A 25,846-nucleotide genomic window follows, 5' to 3' on the forward strand; every position below is an offset into this window, starting at 1 on the left:
GGTCTTGATGCCTCTCAGCATCACCCAGGAACGTTTTAGAAATGCAGAATCTCAGGTGACTCCAATTCTATTGAAAAACATAATATGCTTCTTATAAAAATATCCAGATAACTCAGATCACATTTAAGTCTGTACTATGTGTACAAGACAGAGCCATTATCAGAGCCATTATTCTATAAGGTGCATTTAAATAAATTTGAATTATAGCAGCTTATATGGAGAGAACCCTATGAGTCTTTGATTAAAAGCACATATATCCTTGACGAATCAATCTCTCTTTGGGAAGCCTACCTGATAAAATAAAACACATGTAAAATTTATTTATAGTTTTTTGTAACACTGCTAATAGTAGCAATAAGGAACAAATGAAAAGAAGGACAGAGAGAGTGAGAAGGAAGGGAGAAAATATACGTAAGCCTGGAAACCAAGAAAATGTCCACCTAAAAGGGAAGAGATGAGTAAGCTATGGTCAATGGTCAATGGGTCAGAACCACTGAATAAATTAAAAAGAATAAATTAAAGTCGAACTAGTACATTTGAAGTGATTTGCACTGTTAAGTGGAAAAAAAAACACAGGAAATGTGTGTGGATAGCCATTTTTGCAAAATAATGGCAACCCACCTATACGTATATGTGCATGTGTGTGATGACCTGAGCAAGTTGAAAAAAAAAAGTAGAAAGATAGGTATTATAACTAGGTAATGTAAGAGCTAGCAAAACAAGAAAAATGAAAACGTAGCAACTCCAAGAGGACACAAATCCCCTAAAATGGACTGATGTCATGTTAGCATTTACATAAGGATACTGATACACTTAAATCAACTCAATAAATATGAAAACCAAGGATGAGAAAAAGAAAATACCTTAAGGGTGGAGAAATAGCACAGGGGTTAAGCCCCTGCCTCGTATGCATCAAACCTGGTTTGAATCCCTGGCGCTGCACAGGGACCCCCAAGCACCACCAGTCGTGACCCCAGAACACAGAGCCCAGAATGCCCTGCCTGAGCACAGCCTGGTGTGCCCTGCCCTCTCCCCCCTCCCACCCCGCTAAAAAAATAAAATACCTTATTTGAACAAACCAGGAAATAATTCCCTTTCTTAGACTGACTTCTTGGGAGGATTGCAAGATGCTTCTGAGACAAAACTGTTTTGGTGACGGGCTCTCAGGATGCTGAACTTACTTTCAGAGCCACTTGCGGTGTGATTCTGCCCCAGATCCCTCTTGGGTGCATCACCGGACACCAGCAAGCTCTTGCATCTGAAAACCATACTGAGCACACGAGCGGGCAACCCTGGCTGCAAGCACAGGAAAGCAAAGACCAGAGCAGCCCCGGTCTACCCCAAAGACGCCTGTGGATAACTGCTGCGCCCCGCCATGGTGGCAGTCTCAGAAGAAAGGAAAAGCTACTTAAGTCTAACTCTTCATACTGTTGCGCCTTACTGAGTTATCAAGTCCCCTTCAACGGAAATTAGAATTTTTTTTTTCCTACTGGGTACCTAGAATTCAATGTTTTTCTTTTACCCCCAGCCCCCCTGGGGTAAATTCTAGAATTCTAGACAGTGGGGCTGTCAGGATTGCCTTGTGTGTGTAGGACTTTTTGCTGGGGTTCCCCAACCGCAGAGCTCTCAAGATTGTCCCGGCACACAGGGTTTGAGCCTGTGCTGGTTCATGAGCGCTTTACCCACTGAGGCATCTTTGGGTCCCTCTCCTTCCAGCTTTCTACTTAAGACAGCCTGTGGCTCACTGGGTCTCGGACTTTCCTCTGCCCGAACCCGTTTTTAACCTAAAAGATGCAAGCAAACCAAAAATTGTATTTTCCCTACATTGCCAAATACACCCAACACAAAATAACCAGAGTATATAAAAGTTAGTCATTTGTCATGAAGAGAATGCTGAAATGTTCGTCTTTCCTCCACCAATTAAATACTTGTTCAGTGGGGGCAGTGGGGGCTGGAGCGATAGCACAGCGGGTAGGGCGTTTGCCTTGCACGCGGCTAACCCGGGTTCGGTTCCCAGCGTCCCATATGGCCCCCGAGCACTGCCAGGAGTAATTCATGAGTGCAGAGCCAGGAGTAACCCCTGTGCATCACCAGGTGTGACCCAAAAAGCAATAAATAAATAAATAAATAAATACTTGTTCAGTGAACAAGCTCAAATTGATTCTGGCAGGTACCTCAAGAGTGTCACCTGTAGCCCTGGTCTGAGGAAACGAGGAGGAACTATCCAACCTGGAGAAAAGTGATTATTGAGAAGTTGGCATGTCATTCCGAGGGTCTGCTGTGGAGCCTCACCCTTAACTCGTGAGCAGGGCGATTGTGTAACCAAACCACGCGTGCACCTACTCCCCTAACACCGCCCCTTGTCCCTTTAATGCAGGCACTACCAACACACCCGAGACCTCAGTCTGTTCCTCTTCAACGACGCGCTGCTTATTTCCAGTCGGGCCACGTCTCACACCCCATTTGAAAGGACTTCCAAGTCAACCTACCAGTTCCTTGCATCGATCGCCCTTCATAGGTTACTCATAGAAGATATTCCAGATTCCAGATGTATGTTTTTCAAGTGTTAAACACATGTAGAGAGGTGTAGCCTACAAAGTTTAGCAACAGAAAACCAGCACTACTCCAATTGTAACTTGCCAATTCCAGTATCGTATGAGAATTAATGTAAATTTCCATCTACTCCTGAAATAGCCAAATAAAGAACTGCTGGGATGCACCCTTACCATTAGGAAAACAGCTTTTAAAAATCACAGGTGTGAGCCCTGAGCACTGCAGCCCTGTCGTTCCAAACTAAAGCAAACGAAACTCACAAGGGGGTATGAGGGCACATACCGAGTCCTTTGAAGCAGTCTGACATGAGTTGGAGCTTTAACTACACTTGTATATTACTTGTGGGTGTTATAACTTTAATTCTTTATCTATTACTCTTCCATTCTACCAGAATGAAATGATTACTGACCCGATTGTACTGTTCCATGATATTTAAGCTGGTAGAGTCCTATCAAGGAAGCAGCATACTTGCACAGTCACTGTTAATCCCGCTGCTCATCGATTTGCTTGAGCGGGCACCAGTAATGTCTCCATCGTGAGACTTGTTACTGTTTTTGGCATACATATCTAATACACCACAGGTAGCTTGCCAGGCTCTGCTGTGTGGGCGAGATACTCTCGGTAGCTTGCCGGGCTCTCCGAGAGGGGCGGAGGAATCGAACCCGGGTTGGCCGAGTGCAAGGTAAAAACCCTACTCACTGCACTATTACTCCAGCCCAAAGGCTGAATACCTGACACATTTAATTCACAGTAGCTTCAGTAGAAATCTCACATTATAAAAAGAAATCTTAAACCTATTAATATCTATTTTGAATTATCTTCTACTCCCCCTCCGAAGTACCCATATCACTTTACTATATTAGGTTGGACAATTGGGCAGTAACACCTCTCCTGTAAGTATCTTTCATGCCATTTAAAGAAGGGCTTGAGGTCAAAGCTGGAATCAAGAAACGTTAACTTCTGAATTCCATTAGCTTCAGCTCCTTCTTAAATCTATGCCTGAGAAATAATGAACATAGGAGGATAGGAATATTTCCTTCCAGAAGACGATGTCAGGTACTAACATTTGACCATTTGGTACACTTAGAATGTAATGTCTCTAATCAGCCCTTCTTAATCAACATTGTCCTGTGTCTGAAACACTGCTATGTAACTGAGTAGACTGCAGCATCCAGTGAAGTCATTGGCTTAATTCTGCCATATAAAGATGGTCTTAATCCAGCTCTGTCTCTTTATTTACAGAACTATTTAAGACTTTAAATAATTCTATTTTCTTTTGGAGTAGCCAAGGACAAAATTGGACAAGCAAATACTGTCCTTTTTTGTCTTGTAAAGTAATTGCTAATAATTTTAATTTAAAAGTTATATATAAGTAATATGGGCTGGAGCGATAGTATAGCGGGTAGAGTGTTTACCTTGCATGTGGCCAACCCGGGTTCAATTTCTGTCCCTCTCGGAGAGTCCAGTAAGCTACTGAGAGTATCCTGCCCACACAGCAGAGCCTGGCAAGCTCCCTGTGGTGTATTCGATGTGCCAAAAACAGTAACAAGTCTCACTATGGAGACATTACTGGTGCCCGCTCGAGCAAATCGATGAGCAATGGGATGACAGTGATACAGTGAATAAATTGGATGTTTGAGGTACTCAGTCATTTCAGGCAGTCATAGTCTAAACTGGGTTTGTACTTAAATGTCTTTACAGATATCAAGAATGCATTTGTTCTTCAAGGCCCAAAACGTGAATGGATTTGTGCTACAGAGACTGTGGATGATAAATTCTTATGGTTATCAGCACTTCAAAACGCAATCCGGAGTAGTGTGGAGAAGTGAGAGTGGACTCAAGACACAATGGTGCCGAGTTTCCCTGGCAAACAGACACCCATTTGCTTTCTGCTCCTGAACATTTGGCCAGAAGCAGAATTATCTGTTATGGCTGACAGGAGGATGAACAAGGAGTGCCGTCCGTAACCATCCTCTCAGCTTAACTATAGAGTCCAGAAACTGGGACCACTTCCACTGGCATTTAAGAGAGAAAATTATTTGACAAAATTTAGAACAAGCAGAGGGCTGGTGAGATAGAACAGCAGGTAGGTGCTTGCACTGTATGCATGCAGTGGACCAGGGTCAATCCCTTGCACTGTATATGCCGGGTGTGGCCCAGACGTGCCCTCCTGCCCCTACATTCTTCCCCCAAACAAAACTCCAACAAGCTGATTTTGTATTTAAAGCTTTGCTTTGTGATCTAATGAAAAATAAATTCAGAACGAAGTTTCTTAGTCTAAAGAAATACTTTAATTTGTAGATTTACTAATCATCTATTATTTTCATGACTTAAAAAATGTGTAACATAGAGGGCAACTTACTCCAAACATGTTGCAAATATTCTTATATTCTACAAATGGGCTCTTCAAGAGAGCACAGGAGCGTGCCACCGTACTAAAAAGTTTTCTCTGCAATGTTTGTGTTCTTTGGTTGCAAAATTAAATTCTTGGAGCTTCCAAATTAGAAGCTTTAGAAGTTAATGGCACTATTAGCATAGGTTATTGGGTGGGGAAAAACACTTTAGGAAAACAAATGAGTGAAAAATAAAACTTTAGCTGATTAAGAAATTGACACAACTCTTTTAAAGCAAAGGAATAGCCAAGTGTCGAGTTTTCTGGGTCTTTAAAATCTTCATCTGATTCACTTATATAGGGATTATATGGGTGCTAAGGATGGAACCTGCATTGGCTGTGGGCTAGGAATGTGCCCTAATTGCTGGACTATCTTTCCAGCCTAGTAGCAACAATATTTTTACTAAGTTAATGGATTTACTAGTTAATCCATTTATAAATTAAGTGGAATTAGTTTTACTTAATCTTGGAAACTTTTGTTGTTAAGTTCCCTTTTTGCTTCTTCTCTGCAGTAATACACTCTGTAGGGCCAGAGAGATGGTGCAGCGGTTAGGCCACCTGCCTTGCATGCAGACCATGCTTTGATCCCTGGTACCACAAATGATCCTCTGAGCACTGCCAGGAATGATCCCCGAGCACAGAGCCAGGGCTGAGCCCTTGGCACCTCCAGGTAGTGCCTTCCCGCAAAGCCAAAGTACATTAATAAAATGCAGTAAAATCTAAGATTATGAAATAGACTCAATGTCTTAAAATTTATTTTCGGGCCACCCCCAGCAGTGCTCAGGGACTCCTCCTAGAGGTGCTCAGAGAGCCTTATGTGGTGCCTGTGAACCAAATGGGGCTGGCTGCATGCCAGGCAAGTGCTTCAACCCCTGTTCGATCTCTGGCTAAAAGTAGGTCATTTAAAATGTTTTTTTTTTTTTTAAGTGATGAAAGTGCAAATTTCTCCTTGTCTCATGTTCCGCTGGGAGAAGTGAGTGTGGTGGGTAGGAACTATACGGTCTTGGGGCTTGGACCTGGGGCTGCTACGTGCAGGATGCACCCGGTTCTTTAGAGTCACTTCCTGGCTCTCCTTCTAAAACGTAAACAGTTTAATTGTTAGGAAATCTATAAAAGGTTAAAATAGTGAACAATTTTATTAGTGCAAAATCACTTCGGTCATTATATCCATGAAGATTAGCACCTACTATAATAGGTGTTAAAACAGCTATACACTCAATAATTAAAGGGAGTATTTACTGTTAACAATGAATGCAAACTCATAAATGTGAACAAAATTGAATATACTATGTAAAATTAATTCTAAGATCAGACTTTTGTGCAGTAAAGGCACACTTCAGAGACCATGACGGTGGTGATGTTTGTGGGCTGGAGGAAGAGAACGGCAGGTAGGGTGCTTGCCTTGCACATGAAACCCTGGTCTCATCCCTGGCACCCCATACGGTCCCAAGTCCAACCACAGGAATAAGCCCTGAGCACAGCTGGGTATTCCCTCTCCCCCACAAACCCCTCGAAGTGGTGAAGTTTGCAAGTGGAAGTACTTATGTTATTTCAATACAATGTGGTTTCAGCACTTTCCCTTCACTTCTGGGGGACAATTAAGAAGACCTGCCTTCACAGCAATCTCATAAGCTTTTACCATGTTGATAATTAAAATCTCCCCACAGGGCCAGAGAGATTATACAAGGGTTAAGGCGCCTGCCTTGCATATGGTAGAGCTCGGTTTAATCGCTTGGCCTGCATATGGTCCCCTAAGCATCACAACAAGTGACTCTGAGTGCAGGGCCACGAGTCAATCCAAATCACTGCTGGATGCAGACCTAAAAAGAAAACCAAAAAAGCCTCACATAAATATATTAAGATTTTTGGTAAAATAGATGAACACATATGTGACTCCTAGTTGACATGAAACTGAAAACTACCACATGACTGTAGAAAAAAGGTGATCCTTACAAAGCTTGAGATTACAGAATGTCTTATTCAAGAGAGCTCTTTCAAGTAAAACCTAGAATCAGTTTAAAGAATTTTATGAGATTTTATTTTTCCCCCAATTTTTGGGTCACACCCAGCCATGCCAGGGGATACTCCTGGCTCTGCACTCAGGAATTAATCCTGCAGTGCTCAGGGGACCATATGGGATGCCAGGGATCAAACCTGGGTTGGCCACGTGCAATACAAATGGCCTATCTCTCTAGTCTCAAGACTAATATTTTTATGTAAGATCTTAAATCCAAAAGACAAAGTGACTAATTGGATCCCTTTTGGATAAGATTTCTGAGTTTGTGCTTGAGATAGAAATGAGAAACTCCAGGGGCCAGGGAGACAGGACAGCAAGTAAGGCTGACCTGGGTCCAATCTCCAGCACTCCATATGGTACCCCAAGCCCCACACAGGAGTAAGCCCTGAGCACCCCCAGGTGTGGCCTCAAAACAAAAAAACAATTAAAGAGAAAGTCCTTTCGGTAAATGAAGTCAGAGTGAGGATTTTCCCACACACATAAATAAAATGAAGCAAGGTCATATGTCACTGAGGCCATGGAACGGCAAAGGTAGGCTGTGCACCAACAAACACGATTTACTCTCCAGAAAAAGTCATCCTGACCCCTTTATTGTTGAAATTAAAAAATAAAAGATACTTAAATACAATGGTGAACATATAGAGCAAAAGAGAATCATAAAATTTAATGTTGAATTAAGCAGTGAGCTGAACGTTTGGGTTTCCAACTTGGCTTTGAACCCAAAACTGCTTAAAAATGGGTATGTTCACAGTTAACGGCAGTTGGCTTATAGGTGAGAGAATGGTCGAAGTTGTTCCAGTTGAACTTCCAGGGAAATTCTCTCCTCAAGGACATCCTGAAAAAGATGCAAAGTCAGGTTAATCAATGAGTGAAGCCACAGCTGGTAAGCACTCCATGTCCAGAAAGTAAGGACGCGGCCACTGGACTCCAGCTTGCCTTGAGCACGCGGGAGCTGCAGCGCCTCCTTCCCCGCCTCTCTCCCAGGGCTCTCTAACTTCGAAACTGTCAAGACTGCCCCGGGGCTTGCACTGTGATTTCCTGGGCTCGAGCCCCAGCACCACATATGGTCCCTTGAGAACTGCTAGGAGTGAGCCCTGAGCACCACCACGTGTGGTCTAATCTCCCTCACCTAAACAAACACCTTCCCCCCCAAAAAAAACCCAAAATCAGCCATTAAGTAGTGCTGGCAAACGGGAAAGGAAGCTGGGGGTGGGGGGTCCCTATGGGATGCTGGGATCAAACCGGAGTCTGATGTGTGCCAGGCAAGCACCGACCCTCTGCACGCTCTCCCCTAAAAAGGCTTTTATACCTATGTTTCTATGGGTTTCCCCCTGCTTTTCAGAAATGGGTATGTTCATGAAACTTTCATTTTGAAGTTATGGCATTAGGAAGCTTGTCTATAGTTTTATATTTTTTCTTTATACTGGACAAAATTAAAATTATACAACAGCTATAGATAGAGCTTTCTGTCCTACTTTTTTTTTTGTTTGTTTTTGGGTCACACCCGGCGATGCACAGGGATGTTCCTGGCTCTGCACTCAGGAATTACTCCTGGCAGTGCTCAGGGGACCATATGAGATGCTGGGAATTGAACCCGGATCGGCCGTGTGCAAGGCAAACGCCCTACCTACCGTGCCATTGCTCCAGCCCCTCTGTTCTACATATTAACACTTTTGCCTTTCTCTCTTAAGTATCTTGGTTTGGATATGTAATTATATGGCAATCCTAAAAAGAAGTGATTAAGATTTGGCCCCAAGGAATTCAGATCCATTTTCAGAGAGCACTATGCAATGATTCCAAGACAGCGTGATAAATGTTAGATGATGAACAGTATGAAGAATGCCACGGGGCTGAACCCCGTATTCATTTTACAGTTCTCTGGATTCTTCTTATTTCCGTGTTTACAACCGTGTTCAAAAAGGCAGTCCGGCAGCTTCTCCGTCACCTGGAAGCCTTGCCGAAGGGTCGGATTCTCAGGTCTCACTGCATACTTAGGAGGAGTGACTCTTTCCATTCCAGCATGATCCCAAATTAACTGTATTTAAGACTTGAAAGCTTTAAGCTTCAAGAAAGCTTTCATCATTGTTAATGAGAGCTTTCATCTCCATTAGGAGATTTGGGTTCAAAGAAATCATGGTTAATAGTAATAGGAAAAACAAAATCAAGACAAGGTGCCAAAGCACATACTGACACACACCAAGTCATACCACAACACTCTTTCTATTTAAGAATTTTCTCTTTCTATACAAAGTAATCTAAAATTGGCCCTTACTCTTCTTTGGACCTTGAAAGACATTTGAATTGACTTTAATAAAAAGATAAACTAATAACACTCAAATTAAGTTATATATAAGTAGAACTAGCAGTCAGAGAGGCGTATACATGAGCCATCTATAAGATCAAGGCCTTTCTTCTCATTTGAAAGTTAAGAACTTTATAAGAAAAGTGATGCCATATATATGGATAAGACAATCAAATATAAAATTTTCCTCTTTGATATATGTTTCTCTTGCTACAAGAAAAACTTCATATAAATGTCAAAACTGCTGGATCACCTCTGAATTCTCATCCAACTAAGTCCACGGAAACTGCTTTCAAATTAAGATCTAGAAACCATATTACCTTTAATTGTTGCTGCAATTCACTATTCAGTCTGGCCAAAACTGTGTTGGTTTCCTTATTTCGTCTAATTGATGCCTGAATAGCTTTCTTATCTTTCCCAACAGATCTGAGAAAATAAAGAGGGAACAGAAAAACAAAACATCAAAGTCACAAAACTTTATTTTTTAGCTTTATGTTTTCCATTCTTCCCCTGCCTTTTCCTAAAGTCAGAAAGAAGAGGGACATTTTGCCTTCTTAGCATAACTCAGTCACACACGTTCCAGTGGCCAACCAGAAGTATCTAAGCTTCAGAGGCTCAGTTTATTGTTGCTAGTGCTTTAATAATTGTTCTTTCAGAGAATTCAAAGTTCGTTAGTCTAAGCTGAGCATTGGGAAACTGTAACGAGTCAGAGTAGTAAATATTCTACATCTTGCAGGTTTTCCTTTCTTTAGGGGGCGGTGGGGAGCACACCTGGTGGAGCTCAGGACTCCCCTCCTGGCTCTGCACTCAGGGCTCACCCTGGAGGGGCGCAAGGGACCACATGGCATACTGGGGGTTGGAGCAGGGCGGCTGCAAGCAAGGCGAGGGCGCAGCCCGCTCTACTATGGCTCTGGCCCCCTGCAGGTTTTCTTCCCTTCTGATTTTCGGGCCACCATCAGTAGTGCTCAAACCCAGAGTGCCGTGTGGAAAGCGTCTGCTCGGGCCTTTTGAGCCCTCGCCCCAGCCTAGCCGAATGGTTCCCAATGTAGATTCTATTTTTCATTTGCTATGTTTTGGGGGCCACACCTGGCAGTGCTCAGGGATCACTCAGGGGACCATATGTAGTGCTGGGGATCAAAACCCCAGGTTGGAAGTGTGCAACGCAAACACCTTGCCCACTGTACTGTTGCTCCAGCACCCACAATGTAGATTCTTATTTTTTCTTTCTCCTTTTTTTTTTTTTTTCATTTTTTACATATTTACTTATCTTGCAGGTTTTCCCTTTTTTAGGGGGCAGTGTGGAGCACACCTGGTGGCGCTCAGGGTTTACTTTGACGTATTTGTTTCTTCTGGTCACACTAGGCACTGCTCAGAGCCCGCTCCTTGCAGGGCTTAGGGGATATATGTGGTGCCAGGGACAAAACCTGGGTCAGCTCAGAGGCAGGCAAGGCCCAGTCTGCTATGCTCTTTCTCCAACCCTATTCCCTTTCTATTTTAACAAAAGCGAAAAAGCCACTAAGGCTCACGGGCCTCACGGAAACAGGCTAGATGTGGAATTGGGCCCACGACCTGCCTAAAACAACTATCATTAAATTGCAGGTGTCACTCTACATGTTTTTCAAAAGTCTGCGCCAAGGTTTATATTAGGGTGTCAAAATGAACTAGAATTTAACTTGATAGAGTATGTGAAAAAAAAAAAAGAGAAAAAATGTGAAAGTAATTCTTCTACCCACTAATAACTGAGAAAACTACCAACAGTTCTGAACCCCTGCTCAATCAGAGAACTGTTTTGAGCATAATGAGCTCCTCTTCACGGGCACTGTCTTTCGTCCCGGGTAATGAAGTGTGTGCTGGTGTCCAGATTACCGAGGAATAGAAGGCTGTGATGCCAGGACGGCGGCTACGACACCCGTCTTTTGTGCATGTTCATCAGCTTCTGGCCTTAACTCATCTTCTGATTTTAATCTTCTTCGAACAGGTTTAGGTGGTGGAGCAAGAGGTGTTGTGCCTTTATTCTAGAAGACAAGAATTCCACAGATCAAGAGCATTTCGGGGAGGGGGTATGGTACCACCACCAAGTCAACCTGTACCTGCAGGGGGAGTGCATCAGCAGCCTGATGGTGCCTTCAGACTTCCTGACACCCCCAAATTGCCACTGTGCCTCTGGCCGGACCCCAACAATTTGGGAGCAAGTTTACCAAGAAATTAAACGGCCAAAAGTTAGGTAGGTGAGTGCCATGCCCACAAACCAGCTCTGGCTTAGCCTACAAGCTCATTTATTGGCCTTGCTTCAGAGATCCATAAATAAATCTCGAAAGAGATCAAAAACTGCAGTTAAGCTTGGACCCGCGCATGGCTGAAAAGACTGGGGTAAACTGGAGGGGGGCGGGTTGGCCTATGCCTGCCCAAGCAGAGCCCACGGCAGCCAATTGCTTCCACAATCCAAAATCGCCGCCATACCCCGGCCTGACTCCACCATCTCAGGATGGGCCTCACCAAGATATAATCTGCTGAAAATTCTGGTATGTGGGTTTTGTGACTGAAATCTCCAGACTTTCTCGTGGTCAGGATGGGCTACCTCCCCACCCCCACCTCCCTGTACTTCTGGAGGCCTCGGCAGTCAAATCCACACCACAAAGCTACAACCCAGTTGAAAAGCTACTCCAGCCTTACCTTCCCAATAAAAATACCGAATGCCCTGAACAAACACCATGACCTCCCAGCACCTGTACTGCAAACTATAATGCATAAAAGGAGAAGGAGAGAGCAAGCAAGAAGGAAAGTGCCTCCTATAGAGGGAGGCTGGGGGGAGGGGGTGGGAGGATGGGGAATGGTGGTGGGGAAATGGGGAAATTGGTGGTGGGAGGTGTGCACTGGTGGAGGGATGGGTGCTGGATCATTGTATAACTGAAGCCCAATTATGAACAGCTTTGTAATGGTCTATCTCATGGATATCCAATTAGAATTTTTTTTCAAAAAAGTAATGAGGAGCTTATGCCCAGTTCAACCAGCTTAATCAATGGCTGAATAAATAGCAGTACTCCTACATTTAAAAAAAAAAAAAGAGCATTTTGAGGAAGTAATGAGTTAGCTAGCACTGACATCAGTGGCCTGCATGCTGTTTTTGCTAATTGCCTTGCCCAAGCGCGGGCTGTCTGTTCTGGTGCTCAGAGCCCACAGGGGCCACCCCGGTCGTACTGTGGACTGAACTCAGGGCTCAAACATGGCAGGCATGTGTTCTACTCACTGAATGAGCTCCCTCACGTTCTTTACGCTGTTCGTGCTCTAAAAAAGTTAAGTTAGTAACCAATTTACTTATTGTGACAAAAGCTGGCTGAAATTACAACGGGAAAAAATACTGTGAGTTGATATCACAACTGTGAATATCTGCCATGCAATTTTTAAAAGGTTAGCAAACATGCTGGTGTCTGAACCTGACTCAAAATGGTAATAGTCACAGTTTTAATACAAACACAGTATGTACTGAATGTTTACCTGCTTCATGAAACAACAGAAACAGGAGCCTCAAGAAAAGTGCATCCATTATCACAATAAGCCTTCATGTTTAAAAATATGATTTACCATCGTTTCTTGGGAGGGGGTGGTAGCATCTCACCAATGCTCAGGGGTCCCAGGGCCACTCCCAGTGACATTCCACCAACTGGGCCAGACGGCCAAAAACTCAAGCTTGCCCTCCTCTGATCACTCACGTCTTTTTTTTCTTTTTTTAATATCCAAATCAACTACTATTCTTATAAAGGAATTTTTGCATACCGCATTGGCGGGAGCACTGGCAACTGTCTTTTCTTCAATTTTACTGTCTGTTTTGGCAACTCGAAGCGAACATGCAGGATCAGAAGCTTTTTCAACCTAGAGAAGAAAATACTGCCATTACCGATTATACGTAATCTAATTTATATGCAATTATGTATACAGATGTGACAAACTAGCAGCAAAATCTTGAAGTTTGAGATGAAGATGAGAGAAAGCGTGAGGAAACTGGGAAGGTGACGATCCTCTCCCCTACCCAGGCCGCGCAGAGGGGCCTCGAGCTCCCAGACGGGCAGGGCCTGGTGGTTTGGGGAGTTCTGGAGTTGGGTGAGTGGCTACGTGCTCCAAGGGCAGGAGGTCATCGCCCGCCCAGCCTTCCTGAAGGGGCAGCCCAGCCCCTAACAGAGCCATGTGTCTAAGGGACCACAACATCTCCTGTGGGCCAGTTCTGCAAGAAAACCCCAATTTCTGCCAAATAATACAGGATTTCTGCATGTGCCAGCAAGGCTCAACCCGACGGAGAGACTCCACGGGGTTTTAGGACTGCTCCTGTCCTCCCAACTGCACATGCTGGCCTGATGCTCCGGGGCTCCCTAGAGCAGCTCCTGTGAGAACAACAGTCTCCCTGGGAACTCTGAAGGAGCCACACTGGCTTCCGTGTAAGTGGCAGAGCCAACCACAGCCACATGCTCTCGCCTATCCCGAGACGGCCCGTGCCGACCACCATCCCTTACTCAGGGAAACGGTCACCAGAACCCACAGCAGAAGCTGGGTAGTAAGAGACAATCCCGGGGCAGATAGCTCCCCACCGGCCACCCTCGGACGAGCCGATTCTCACTAGGCATCACACTCCCACCAGCGGGTGTCTGAGGACAAGGGCACAAGCAGTGCTGACCCGAGGACGCAGCGGAGCCCTGACCCGCCACGGTCCCTCCTATATTTCTAAGGGGCTCCTCTGCCTACAGGCCAGTGTGTGAGCCCGACGGAGACACAGGTTCCGAGCAGGAATTTTAAGTCAAGCCCTTGAAAACCGACCGGCAGGACCTCTGGGTGTTTCTCGGCTTCCTCGTCTTGCTCTTCATTTACGTTGGACGCGGCGTATACTTCAAATTGGCTGAAATCTGCGAAGTTTGGTTGTTCCGGGATCTGCTGGGGTGAGGTACTTGTGTGAGTCATGATGCCATCAGCATCCACTGGGCGATGGACAACGGGACCAGGTGCCTGAAACATGAAGGAGAACAAGCGGTCACGGGCACAGTGGTGTTACAGCACGGCCTTTGGGTGTCCCCCCTCGGGGAACATAAAGATGCTGTTAGCGGGTCAGTGGATTTGGAGAGCGGGAGGGGGATACCAGGAGGTTAGCTCTCAACACCAAAGTGAGAGCTGGAGAAGGAATTCCGTGGTCAGTGAGAACGCCTTGCACAAATGAGGCACTGCAAAAATGAGCACCAAAAAGAAAAAAAAAAAAGATAAGCAAAAACGGTGCAATGACAGAGGGGAGGGTAGAGCCCTCCACCAATTACTCACATCTAGTTATTTATTTATTTATTTATTAAATTGGGTGACTGCGCAACAGTTGTTTTTTTATGCGTTTGAGGTGTGAGGAACAGAATCCCCAAGCACTGGTGTGCTTCCTGCTCCACTTGTCTTCCATTCTCATCAGACCAAGACCTCTCAAGCCTTCCATGTGAAATTATATTATCTACTTTCGGCCAAGCACCATGAATACGGGGATGGCCAAATAAGATCCATGCACAAGACATGAGATAAGTAAACTGGGAGCTAAAAGTGTGAGAAATTTTACTAAGGCACAGAACACCACCAGAAGAAATCAGAAGTTGTCCCTGGTTAAGCTTTAGAAATTCTTGGTCTAAATAAAGAATTTAGAAATTCTTTTGAAATAGTACAGAGAGTAAAGCATTTAGTCACCTTGCATACGGTCAGCCTGGGTTTGATCACGGGCACTCTATATGGTGCCCTGAGCACTGCTAGGAGTGATCCCTGAGTGCAGAGCCAGAAATAGACCCTGAGCACCATCACGAATATGGCCCCCAATGCAAACCAAAAGCAGAAGAAGGAACTGTCTCCTAGAGGACTGTTTTCCTTCCAGGACACAGGGACACTCTGCCTCTCTGCTCTCTCTCATTTCAGTTGCTGCCACTCGAAGCTGCACTCAAGGCTTAGCTCACAGCCCTGTGGCTTTGCGGACTGCTGCTCCCCTACGCATACCACTGTATCTTTCAAGTTTATTCTACTTTCAAATCATTTCCACTGATTTTTTTGTTTCTTCTGAACCATACTGACAGGTGCTCGGGACTTATTCCTGGGGACCATACGCAGTGGCGGGGATCACAATCAGGCCATGTGCAAGGAAAGCCCCTTACCCTGCTGCATTCTCTCTCCAGACTACCATAATTTTTGTAGAAAAAATTTTTACTGTTTCCAGACTTCCGTCCCATCTGTCCCCAACTTATCAAATCACTCTAACACACATACACATACAACTAACACACCACTAACATAGTCAAAGCCATTAGTAACACAGGGGGCTGGTATGTGGATGCTGCTTCTTGAGAAGCTTGCTGCCCAGTGCAGACGAGACCATGCATCCTATTCTATTTTTCCACTTTGCCATGGAAGGACTACCCTTGGACGGGGAGACAGCTCAGGCAGTGGCCTGACTTTGATCCCCAGCACCAAGTGGACCCCTAACACCACTGCAGCCTTGGAGGTTCCCAACAGTGCCAGCCATGGTCCCCATTAAATCCTGCAATTACTGACAGCAGACACTAATGGAGATCTTTCGTAAGTGACTTTTTGAGAAAGTGAGTGACTCCTGGGTTAGGGAGATAATTCAAAGGGAAAGAGGGCATGGCTGGGGGCTGCACAGGATGCCAAGGATTGAACTCGGGAATCCCATCTCTTCAGTCCCAACCACACCATTTCTGGAGAGGCCCCCAAACAAAACAGCAGAAAACAAAAGTGGGTGATATCTGTACGTCTACTGTAGCGCTTCTGTTGGGATTATTGTCCTTGATACAAATTAATTCCCCACAGAAACAACGCTTTGGGTTTCATGGCCATTTTTATTGGATCTTAGAGAGGAAAAATACGAAACTGTTAAAATTTCATACTCTCATCAGTAAGAAACAAATTTATGATTAAAAACATTTAAAGAATGGCAAATAACCTACTTTACTGTTTAACTGTTAAGAATCGGACTCAGAAATATCAGCCAAATTCTTTCATGAGAAAGGGTGTCATCAATTGCACAAAACTAATAGCTGAGTCTGGAATGTGTCCTGTAACAAAAATGTGTAGGGCTGGCCCAACAAGTCTGAGTGGTGATATCTGAGGCAGAATCGAGATGCGGGACATAAACAGGCATTCTGATCTCCCTAACCTTTGTTTTTCCTATGAAATCCTTCTCAAACAAGACCTTATCATTTTTAACTGCTAAAAAAGACACGAACAAACAAAAAAAACAAAACAAGAAATCATTACTGGAATTCTTACGTTCCAAAATCAGACTTCATTTCCCTGAGTAAACTGTTCATTGAAAAAGACAATCAGGGAACTGGAGCAATAGCACAGCAGGTAAAGGAGCTTATCTAGCAAGCAGCTGACCTGGGTTCAATCCCTGGCACCCCATACAGTCCACAAAGTCCTGCCAGGGATGATCCCTGAGCACAGCCACTCACACACTCACCACCAAGTCCTGCGAGGAATGAGCCCTGAACATAGATAGGAGTCAGCCAAACACACACACACTCTCTCTCTCTCTCTCTCATCCCTGAGCACAGATAGGAGTCAGCCAAACACACACACACACACACACACACACACACACACACACACACACACACACACACACACACACACACACACACACCCCTGAGCACAGATAGGAGTCAGCCAAACACACACAACACAACCACACACACACACACACACACACACACATCCCTGAGCACAGATAGGAGTCAGCCAAACACACACACACAACCCCCCCCCCCACACACACACACTCACCTGCGAGGGCTGTGGTCTCGGAGGCACTGCAGGAGGGTGAGTGACTACTCCAGCCTGTTGCTGTCCTGCAGGGATGCACAAGTCTTGGTTTTAGAAAAGGACCGTGACTTTGCTAGAAGAATGGACTGGCTGAACGAATGCGACCAAGAGATAAGACTACTAAGCATTTCTGATTAAGTACTTGAAGGCACATGTCACTTTGTCAAGCTGCCTCGCTGTGATTTAATTGACAGACCTAAAGATCACTCTCAGACTTCTGTTCTCTGGCTTCACTGCACGCAGCCCTGCCGCCAAACTACTGATGCCCTTCGTGCTTTCTTCCTGCATGTCTCCAGCTACTACCCAAAGTCTCTCAGTTAATACTTCATTTCTATGTAAATGACTCTCAAATCACAAATCAATCTGAGCCCAAGCAATAGCCTGTTGATTATAGTCCCCTTTCTCATTATTCGGATTCATAATGTCAAACAGGGAAACTTCACCCTCTGACCTAAACTTACTACTTACAGTCGGCATAAGAACCAGTGCTATGACCGTGAAGACCTCTGAGTAGTTCCAACTCTTCTCCCTTACCTCAGCTAAATTACTTGATGTTTCCACAGTACTTGCCTAAAATTTTTGGAGCAACTTTTTAAAATCATTTGTACCTAAACATTATTTTAGTATTTTTTTTTAATAAATCACTCTCATCTGAATTCTTTTAACTCAAAGTTCAGCTTCAGATAAACCCAAAGAAAAGGTTAGAGAAAATAAACGGTAAGAGAAAATGAGAGCTGAGCAGCCAGTGAGGGTGTCTGCCCTGGCTCTCACCCTACCTGTGGTGACCGCAAAGGTCCGATTCATATCTAAAGACGAGGACCGGGAATGGGAGGGCTGCGGCCTGGGCGGGGGAGGTGGTGGTGCCGTGTTATCGGGCGACGTTCCCGAATGAGACCTGCAAAATGGACCCCGTTACAATGGGTTGTGTCACGGATAAGAGGGCTTCATTCTTTTCAGCATTCAAGCTTGGTTAGGCAGCAAGAATCTCACAGGTAAATTATGTTCTCCAGTAGTAACTCAGAATAATAAAGACAGCACCATCTATGATGTGCACTAAACAAGTGGCTCTTTAATGTGGCAAATCTTCTGTTTTTAGAAAGTAGAATTAACGCATTTAATAAAATCTCAAAGAACTTAAAGTTATTTATTAAGCTGAATCCAAGGTGGACCGCAAACCTAGTGTTTCCCCACAAAGGTAGTATTAATCTGAGAACAATTCTCAGAAAGGGAAAAAAAAACGCTACTTTCAGATATGGTTAGCTTTCAACCGCTTTAAAGCCTGGAGTTTGGTTAGTGCAGGAGGAACTGCGCTGCGCTCCTGGCGGTGCCCATTCCTGGGTTACCACAGGCCGTCCCGCTGCAGAGGTGAGGATACTACTCATGCTGGACTCACCCTGGAGATTCACTTATTGGACACCAAAATCTTCTAGATTCTGAAAAGAGTCTCAGGGGCTTTGGTAATCTGATCCTCACTTATGGGGATGGGAAGCAGAATAAAATCCAAGATGACTTAGCACCGTGAAGAGACACAGAAGAGCTAGAAAAGGCGGCAGTCTTGGATTCTGCAGCACTCTGGAGACTGTCCACAGCCGCTCCATATCCGCCTGGAGCGCGACAAAGGCCACTTACCGTGGGCAATGGGAGGGGGCACAAAATCCTCCGACCCCCGCCCCGCCCCATCAGCGGCTGGTGGTTGGTGACCCCTGGACACAAAGCCCTTGTCCCCGCTCACTTCGGTGCCCCAGAGTGGTACCGAGGGTGAGTGAGTAGCCACAGCAGACTAAGACTGGGGATGGTGTTTTAAAGTATAGATCTGGGGGGACTTGCCAGAAGAATGACTTGCACGGTCATTACTTTCATTTTTACCAATAGAAAAAAGACTTTATGAAGTGTTATTGCCAGGAAGTTATCAGCTTTTAAAATCTTTCATAGAAATCAGGAAAACAATAAGGGCTCCTTTTGTTTTCCTATTAAAGTTGGAAAGAAGCGATATCACTTTCCTATTACACATAAACTACTAGGTAATAAAGTCTTCAGAAAATGAAAGAACTGATGAATTGAGAAAAATAATTTGTACTGTGATAATTTTACATATTAAAATGTAATGAGATATTTACATTTTTATTGAGAGAAATACTGACCTCTGACGAGCTACATTGTTTCCAATCTGTTCTGGGTCCGAAGTGAAAGAGTCTGAACTACTGTAACCATCTGCTGATAAATAGGAGATATTCTATTTAATAATAATCATTCTTTTCATTTTTTACTTTATCTGCCCCAAACAAGTATAACTGAACAATAGTTTCAAACCAGATAGTCAACAATCAACCTACAAAAACTTAAAAATAATCAAGTAAACCATGTTGTATTTATACAACAAAATACCATGCAAACAGAAGTTACACTCAAGAAAAATTAAAAAGGAAATATACAAAAGAAGTTACATGAAAAATAGGTTACAAAACTCTATAGCGATTATAATTTCATTTTATGTAAAAGCACAAAATGCAAAGGAAAAGGATTAAAGTTGACAATAAATGTTAATCATGGTCATTTGTCTAAGAGACATAATGAGTAATTTCTTTCTATAATTTTCTATTTTTTTAATGACATCTGCCCAGGAAGTGTGAATTACTTTTATAAGGAGGGCATTCTTGAAGACCAAATACAGGATATTTGGAATAAAAGTTAATTAAAAAATTAACCGGGGGCTGGATGAAGACGAGCGTAGGGACTTAGCGTGCCAGCGCTGTGAGCCTTGAGTCACAAATGTGAATGCCCTGAATCCTGCCGTGCTAGAGCAGGGTTGGGTGGCAGATCTGTGTAGGATCTCTGGCACCTCAAGGTGCTGCCAGCCCCATGACAGCTGGGGAGTGTCAGCCCCACAGAGAGGAGGAGGGCCTCGATTCAGAGGACCCCCCTCCCCCGCCTCGAAGCCCCAGGATAACAGAAGCAAAACCCCGTCACCTTGGGCCTCTCGTGAGGGTGTGACCCCCGTGAGGAAGAGTACAGGCCCTGCAATGAAAGGAGTGCATGCTTCAGGGGAGCGAACCCCCCGCCCCCAGCCCTGTCCCGGAGAGCAGAGTATCACGGCCAAGCACATGGGTGACACCTGTGACATCTGTCATCACAACAGCAGTGATAGGTGGGGGATTAAACACAGAAATAAAATATGTTTAAGAAAATAAAACACCAAATTAGCCGAAGGTTCTGGATTTTCTCTCTTTAAAAAAAAAAAAAAATTAGTGGGGCTGGAGCAATAGCACAGCGGGTAGGGCGTTTGCCTTGCACTCGGCTGACCTGGGTTTGATTCCCAGCATCCCATATGGTCCCCTGAGCACGGCCAGGGTTAATTTCTGAGTGCAGAGCCAGGAGTGACCCTAAGCATTCGCTGGGTGTGACCCCCCCAAAAAAATTTTAGTACTTCCCCCCGCCCAATTTTCTCTTGAGGAAATAACATCTCAATTTTCTTACTACTTACAAAACAGCAAAACAGAAATGTATCAAAATTTTGTAATGTGTAATAAAGAAATTTTGAAACAAACTCTAGGGATAATTTGAACTAGACTACTATGTACTTTCAACATTAAACTGAAAGGGCTAGTTATTTGGTTTAGTTCCAGTTAAAAATATATTCCTGGGACCGGAACAACACTACAGTGCGTAAGGCATTTTGTCTGCACATGGCCGACGTGAGTTCAATCCCCAGCATCCCATGAGGTCCCAGGGCACTGCCAGGAGATGATGAGTGGAGAGCCAGGAATAACCCCTGAGCATCCCCGGGTATTAACCCCCACTCCCAGTCCCTGCCCCCCCCCAATCTTTTCCTTTTCCTATTACTGAATTCTTTATTTGGTATACAAATAACGCTGAACCATACTTCCATTTGGGAGTTCAAACAAGCACTTTCCTTTTCTGTCCCACAATGAGCTGAGATGGGGGCTAAAACTTCTCTTTATCCTTTTTTTTTTTTTAGTCATAGTTGTTATGATTGGGTTTTGGTTGTACAATGTCCCTTCACCAGTGCACATTTCTTGCCACCGATGTCCCCAGCTTCCCTACCCCCATTCTGACCACATGCTGCCCCGCCTCTGTCAGCCAAACCCACTCACTAGCTCTGCTTCAAGTGACTGTTGGCCGTTTATTCCCAACAGAAAGAAGGACAACGTCCTCAGATGAGGGCTTCAGACTGTGCACCGAGTCCTTCCCTCAGATGCTAACACACACAGCAAAATCCCTCATCTCCAAGTTTTTACTCAAATGTCACCACTTGGCAAGGCCGCCTCTGACTACCTTATTTGAAATGTCACACTTTCTCCCCTTTCCCAACTTTATTTTTATCAAGGGTGACAATTGCCTCCTAGGATATGAATACCTTTTTCCCTTCTTTTTCTTTTATCTGCTTTCAAAATGCAGTCTCCATAGGGCAAAGCTTTCTTCCCCCACTCCCTTCCCTATTTTTTTTAAATTGTATTTATTTTTTTAATTAGTGAGTCACCGTGAGGGTACAGTTACAAATTTACCCATCTTCATGCTTGTGTTTCTCTCATACAATGTTCGAGAGCCCATCCCTCCACCAGTGTCCATTCTCCACCACCAATGAACCCAGTATCCCTCCCACCCTCCACTCCCATCCCCTCACCACCCCACCCCACCTCTGTGGCAGAGCATTCCCTTTTGTTCTCTCTCTCCTTTCGGGTGTTGTGGTTTGCGATAGAGGTATTGAGTGGCCATTGTGTTCAGTCTCTAGTCTACTTTCAGCACGCATCTCCCTTCCCTCTCGGGATCTCCAACTACATTTTACTAGGTGTCCCCTTCTCTACCCGGGCAGCCTTTCCCCCAGCATGTGAGGCCAGCTTCCAAGCCATGGAGCCAACCTCCCTGAATTATATACTACTATTCTTGGGTGTTAGTCTCCTACTCCCTCTTCCCTATTTTAAGTGCTATTTAGCCCCTAGTGTCTAGAACAGAGCCTGGCACAAGCTTTAATTAACACTGCTGTAATGAATAAATATAAACAGACTTTCTTGTGAGGAAGAAGGAAAAAAGGAGAGCAGGGGAAAGAGCCAAAGGGACTGAAAGTGACTAATGAGGCAGACGTGCCAAAAAGCAGGTCAGGGAAGTGGGCCACGGTGGACACACCCCGAGGGCGGGTGGGCTGGCTAGGACTCTCTTCCGAAAATACCACGTTAGTTGGCTATACATTAGATTATTCAGACTCTAAACCCAGATTCAATATGTTTCCAATGGAACATGTAATACCATCTTCTACTTACCTACGGTATTTCCAGAAGTAAATTTCACCGATGAATTTATCTTATTTTCTTCTGAAAGGTCAGAAGTTTTCACAAGCAATGGACTAGTGGGATTAGTATGATCTAGTAGAGAATTAATAGGTAAAAGTACAAAAAAATAAGTATCTGAATATATTCTAACTCCAAAGAAAGAGATGATATTACTTTGATATTTCAGAGAAATGGCAGCTAAATCCATAGACCAGAACACAAAGTATTATACTTAGTGAAAACAAATATAAGCCCGTTGATAAAGAATTTAAAAGGAGAATTTTTTGTTTCTGCCACAACAGAATAAATCTTATACTGGAAGGATGAATGTGTAGTCACATTTGGTTCATTTTGTCACTCTATTGCAATTACTTAAAGCACCACACAAGAGGCTATAAAATAATTTTGATGGCATCCTTTTGCTTTGTTTTGGGGGACTATACCTAGCGGTGCCTGGAGGCCCCCCCCAGGTGTGGCATTCAGGAGCTGCTCCCCGTGGGCTGGGGAAACGAGTGCCCAGGATGGAACGAGGGGCCAGCACGCAAAGCACGTGCTTCAGCCCATTTGGGCTACCGAGTCCAGCCTCTGGTGGTGTCCACATACAAAAAATAAATCTACCTTTGAGAAACCTTAACTAAAACATGGAATCTGAAATGGAAAGAAACTTCGAGTTCAAGGGAAAAAAAAACCAAACCCACATAATAGCAAAGTCGTTCTGTTTTCACCACGGCTATCCCCAACCATGCTCAAATCATCTGGGACCACTCCTGGTGAAATCAGGGTCCTTCGTTACCAGCCACTGACCTCTGGGCCCTACAGATGCTAGCAATGTTCCCTACCACTTGGGTCATTTCCCTTTGAGATCTATTTCAACACAGAGGCTTCAGTGAAAAGTTGAAGACACTTGAAATTCACACTAGTAATCATAAAAACCCATGGAGGTACTAGAAGTCACATTGCCCAAGTGTCTATATTTTAGAACTTTATGATTTAAATGGAATAAATCCCTTTAAAAAATAACCAAAAAAATACACACATATATTGTAGAAAGTACTATGTGAAAAAATAAGCAGCAATGAATGAAATATGACCTGACAGAATAAATATTTGTATAATCTAGCTCAGTACTAAACTAAAATGCAACCATGCAATAGCATCCTTACCACTGCCAGTTCTTTTAAGTTCCATCTCCTGCATGTGAATTTTGCTTGGCGTCATGCGAATAGGGACTGGATGAACAATTGCGGTATCCTAGGAATGACGGGAGGAAATACAGAATTTTCATTAAAAACTGACTGCAAGACATGTTCAAAATTAACATTTTAAAAATCTAGTGAGAAGATATTTTTTTCCACACTAAGGCAAGCATCATAAATAAGTTTTTAGTTAAAATTTCTACAATTATGTTAAAATGTCAAGTTCACTTAATTTGTCTAGCAATCTGATTTTTTTAATAAAAAGTACAGGTTAGGGGCTGGGAATGTGATAATACAGGCCTTGTATGTGTGAGGCCCTGGGTTCCACCCCCAGGTGCTGGAAGGAAAAATAGTGCACTTTAACTTTTGAGTGACTAGGACACGAAGGAAAATGATCTTATCAAAAAATACAGTTTCAGACAATATCCAAAGGCAAAGTTCAAGATGAAATTATACAAACCAGAATCCTTGAGATGAAACAACTATTTCATGAGAATCGAAAGATAAAGATAGCTCAATTTTCACTAAACTGTTCAAAACAATGTGACACTATTGTTTGTGGGCGGAGTGCAAAACAAAGCTTGGAAAAATTTACATTGCTTTATTTTACAATAGTCATCTAATATATCATCTGTATGTTTCTACAAAATCAGAATTAAAAAGTTTAAAACAGTTGAAAATAAGTTATAGTTTAGAAAAAAAAACCATATATGTGTTTGTGTCAACAAAAAATGAGAAATTTGTGAATATTTTATTCATTTGCCAAGCAACATGTAAATTAATGTCCCAACAAGGTCAATTTTCTTTTTTCTTTTCTTGCGCTGCACTCAGCAGTGCTCAGGAGCTACTCTGTGCTGAGGCAGTGTTCCTGGGACCATCAGGTGCTGGAACACACCTGGGGCTGTGTGGATGCAAGGCCAGCAAGCACCTGACCCTCTGTGACAGGCAGGAAAACAGTGCTCAGACTAAAGTTCTCAACCTCCAAATGAAAACCGCAAAAGCGTCCAAAAGTACTCTGTCACTTTCTTCTAACTCTTCAAGTCTCTGAGTCTTTAGGAGGAGATTTAGTCTTTAGGAGATCCTATCAGGCATCTCTATCATGTATTTGGGTGCCTGGTTCTACGCAATCTAGCATTTTACTTACTATGATGCCATAGTTTCTGTGTGCATTATATTCTACCATTCTGTCTGAATCCAACCCAGCCCGCTTACCATTCTGTGCAATCTGACATCAAAGGGTATCTCCCGCTACCTTTCTCTGGATCCCGTCAGTGTTCCCTGCTGCTGTCTGAGTGACATTTCCCACCTACCTCATCTGCCCATCTTACCACGGTACTTATGTTAGCTTTTCCTATGGATGAGATCAAGTTCAGATCCTCAGCATAAAAAGCATAAAAAGATCTTTCCAGTCTGGTTTCAACTATATCCTGTAGCTGCTACCATGTCCCCATATATATCTACTCTCATCATACTGCACTGATCTGGCTTATGATATTCTTTTTGGTTAATGGTCTGTCTATTCTGCAAATTCCTATTTCATTTAAGACTCTACATATAAATACAAGCCTCATGAAGACTTACCCAAATCTACTGAGTTAAATTAGTTCTCTACTTAAGTTTTGCTAAAGTCATAAAGAATAAAGATCAGCTCTCTGCTTTTTCTAAAGTTCTCTACTTCGATTTTCCTAGAGTTATATAGATTAATAATCACAATTAGCTATAATGCAATCATCAATTTATAATAATAATTAGATTTGATCTATTAAGACTGGACTTTTCTTTTTGGGTTACACCTGGCAATGCACTCTTGGCTTATGCACTCAGGAATTATTCTTGGTGGTGCTTGGGGGACCATTTGGGATGCTGGGAATCGAACCTGGGTTGGTCACGTGCAAGGCAAATGCCCTACCCGCTGTGCTATCGCTCTAGCCCCAAGACTGCGCTTTTTTTTTTTTTTTACATCTTTGGATTCTTAGAAAATACCAAAGGCTCTAGAAAGGAGGTTACACCAAACCAGGTGAATGAATTAGGCATAATCAGTGACCATATTTATTCCCTTTCAGTACTATAAATTCAAGATCAGGCAAAAATCATGATAGAGACTAGGGCACTGTACTTATGTAAGTCTAGAATTTTCTAGCAGAAGTAGAATCTACTGGGGTTATTAACTGGTAAGCAGTTCAACAAAGCAATCAAATTTCTGGAAATGAGAGCATCATTAACTTGGTTTCACCACAATTATGGGGTCTAATAACTAAC

The 25,846-nt window shown here is 43.6% G+C and overlaps 2 protein-coding genes across 7 annotated transcripts in view; one reads left to right on the forward strand and one right to left on the reverse strand.

Annotated features, from left to right (window-relative positions):
• Positions 1 to 4,659, forward strand: part of ECT2L (epithelial cell transforming 2 like) — a 79,855-nt gene extending 75,196 nt beyond the window's left edge. Inside the window, exons 19-20 of the mRNA XM_055136741.1 lie at positions 2,378 to 2,550; positions 4,255 to 4,659. Of these exons, the coding sequence (XP_054992716.1) occupies positions 2,378 to 2,550; positions 4,255 to 4,382 (301 nt within the window). The 3' untranslated portion in view covers positions 4,383 to 4,659. The remainder of the gene's footprint in view (positions 1 to 2,377; positions 2,551 to 4,254) is intronic.
• Positions 4,660 to 7,531: 2,872 nt separating this feature from the next.
• The window catches only part of REPS1 (RALBP1 associated Eps domain containing 1), an 82,577-nt gene continuing 64,262 nt past the window's right edge, over positions 7,532 to 25,846 (reverse strand). For 4 of the 6 annotated variants that reach the window (XM_055135196.1, XM_055135194.1, XM_055135195.1 and 1 more), the window contains 10 exons: positions 23,555 to 23,642; positions 22,383 to 22,484; positions 19,248 to 19,320; positions 17,883 to 18,001; positions 17,068 to 17,132; positions 14,071 to 14,256; positions 13,039 to 13,134; positions 11,131 to 11,279; positions 9,585 to 9,690; positions 7,532 to 7,797 (listed from right to left, as the gene is read on the reverse strand). In XM_055135196.1, the coding sequence (XP_054991171.1) occupies positions 7,729 to 7,797; positions 9,585 to 9,690; positions 11,131 to 11,279; positions 13,039 to 13,134; positions 14,071 to 14,256; positions 17,068 to 17,132; positions 17,883 to 18,001; positions 19,248 to 19,320; positions 22,383 to 22,484; positions 23,555 to 23,642 (1,053 nt within the window). In that variant the 3' untranslated portion in view covers positions 7,532 to 7,728. The remainder of the gene's footprint in view (positions 7,798 to 9,584; positions 9,691 to 11,130; positions 11,280 to 13,038; positions 13,135 to 14,070; positions 14,257 to 17,067; positions 17,133 to 17,882; positions 18,002 to 19,247; positions 19,321 to 22,382; positions 22,485 to 23,554; positions 23,643 to 25,846) is intronic. The other 2 variants (XM_055135197.1, XM_055135193.1) reach the window with 1 other exon arrangement.

This window comes from Sorex araneus, chromosome 4, assembly GCF_027595985.1.
Source record: "Sorex araneus isolate mSorAra2 chromosome 4, mSorAra2.pri, whole genome shotgun sequence".
In the NCBI taxonomy this organism is placed as follows: Eukaryota; Metazoa; Chordata; class Mammalia; order Eulipotyphla; family Soricidae; genus Sorex; species Sorex araneus.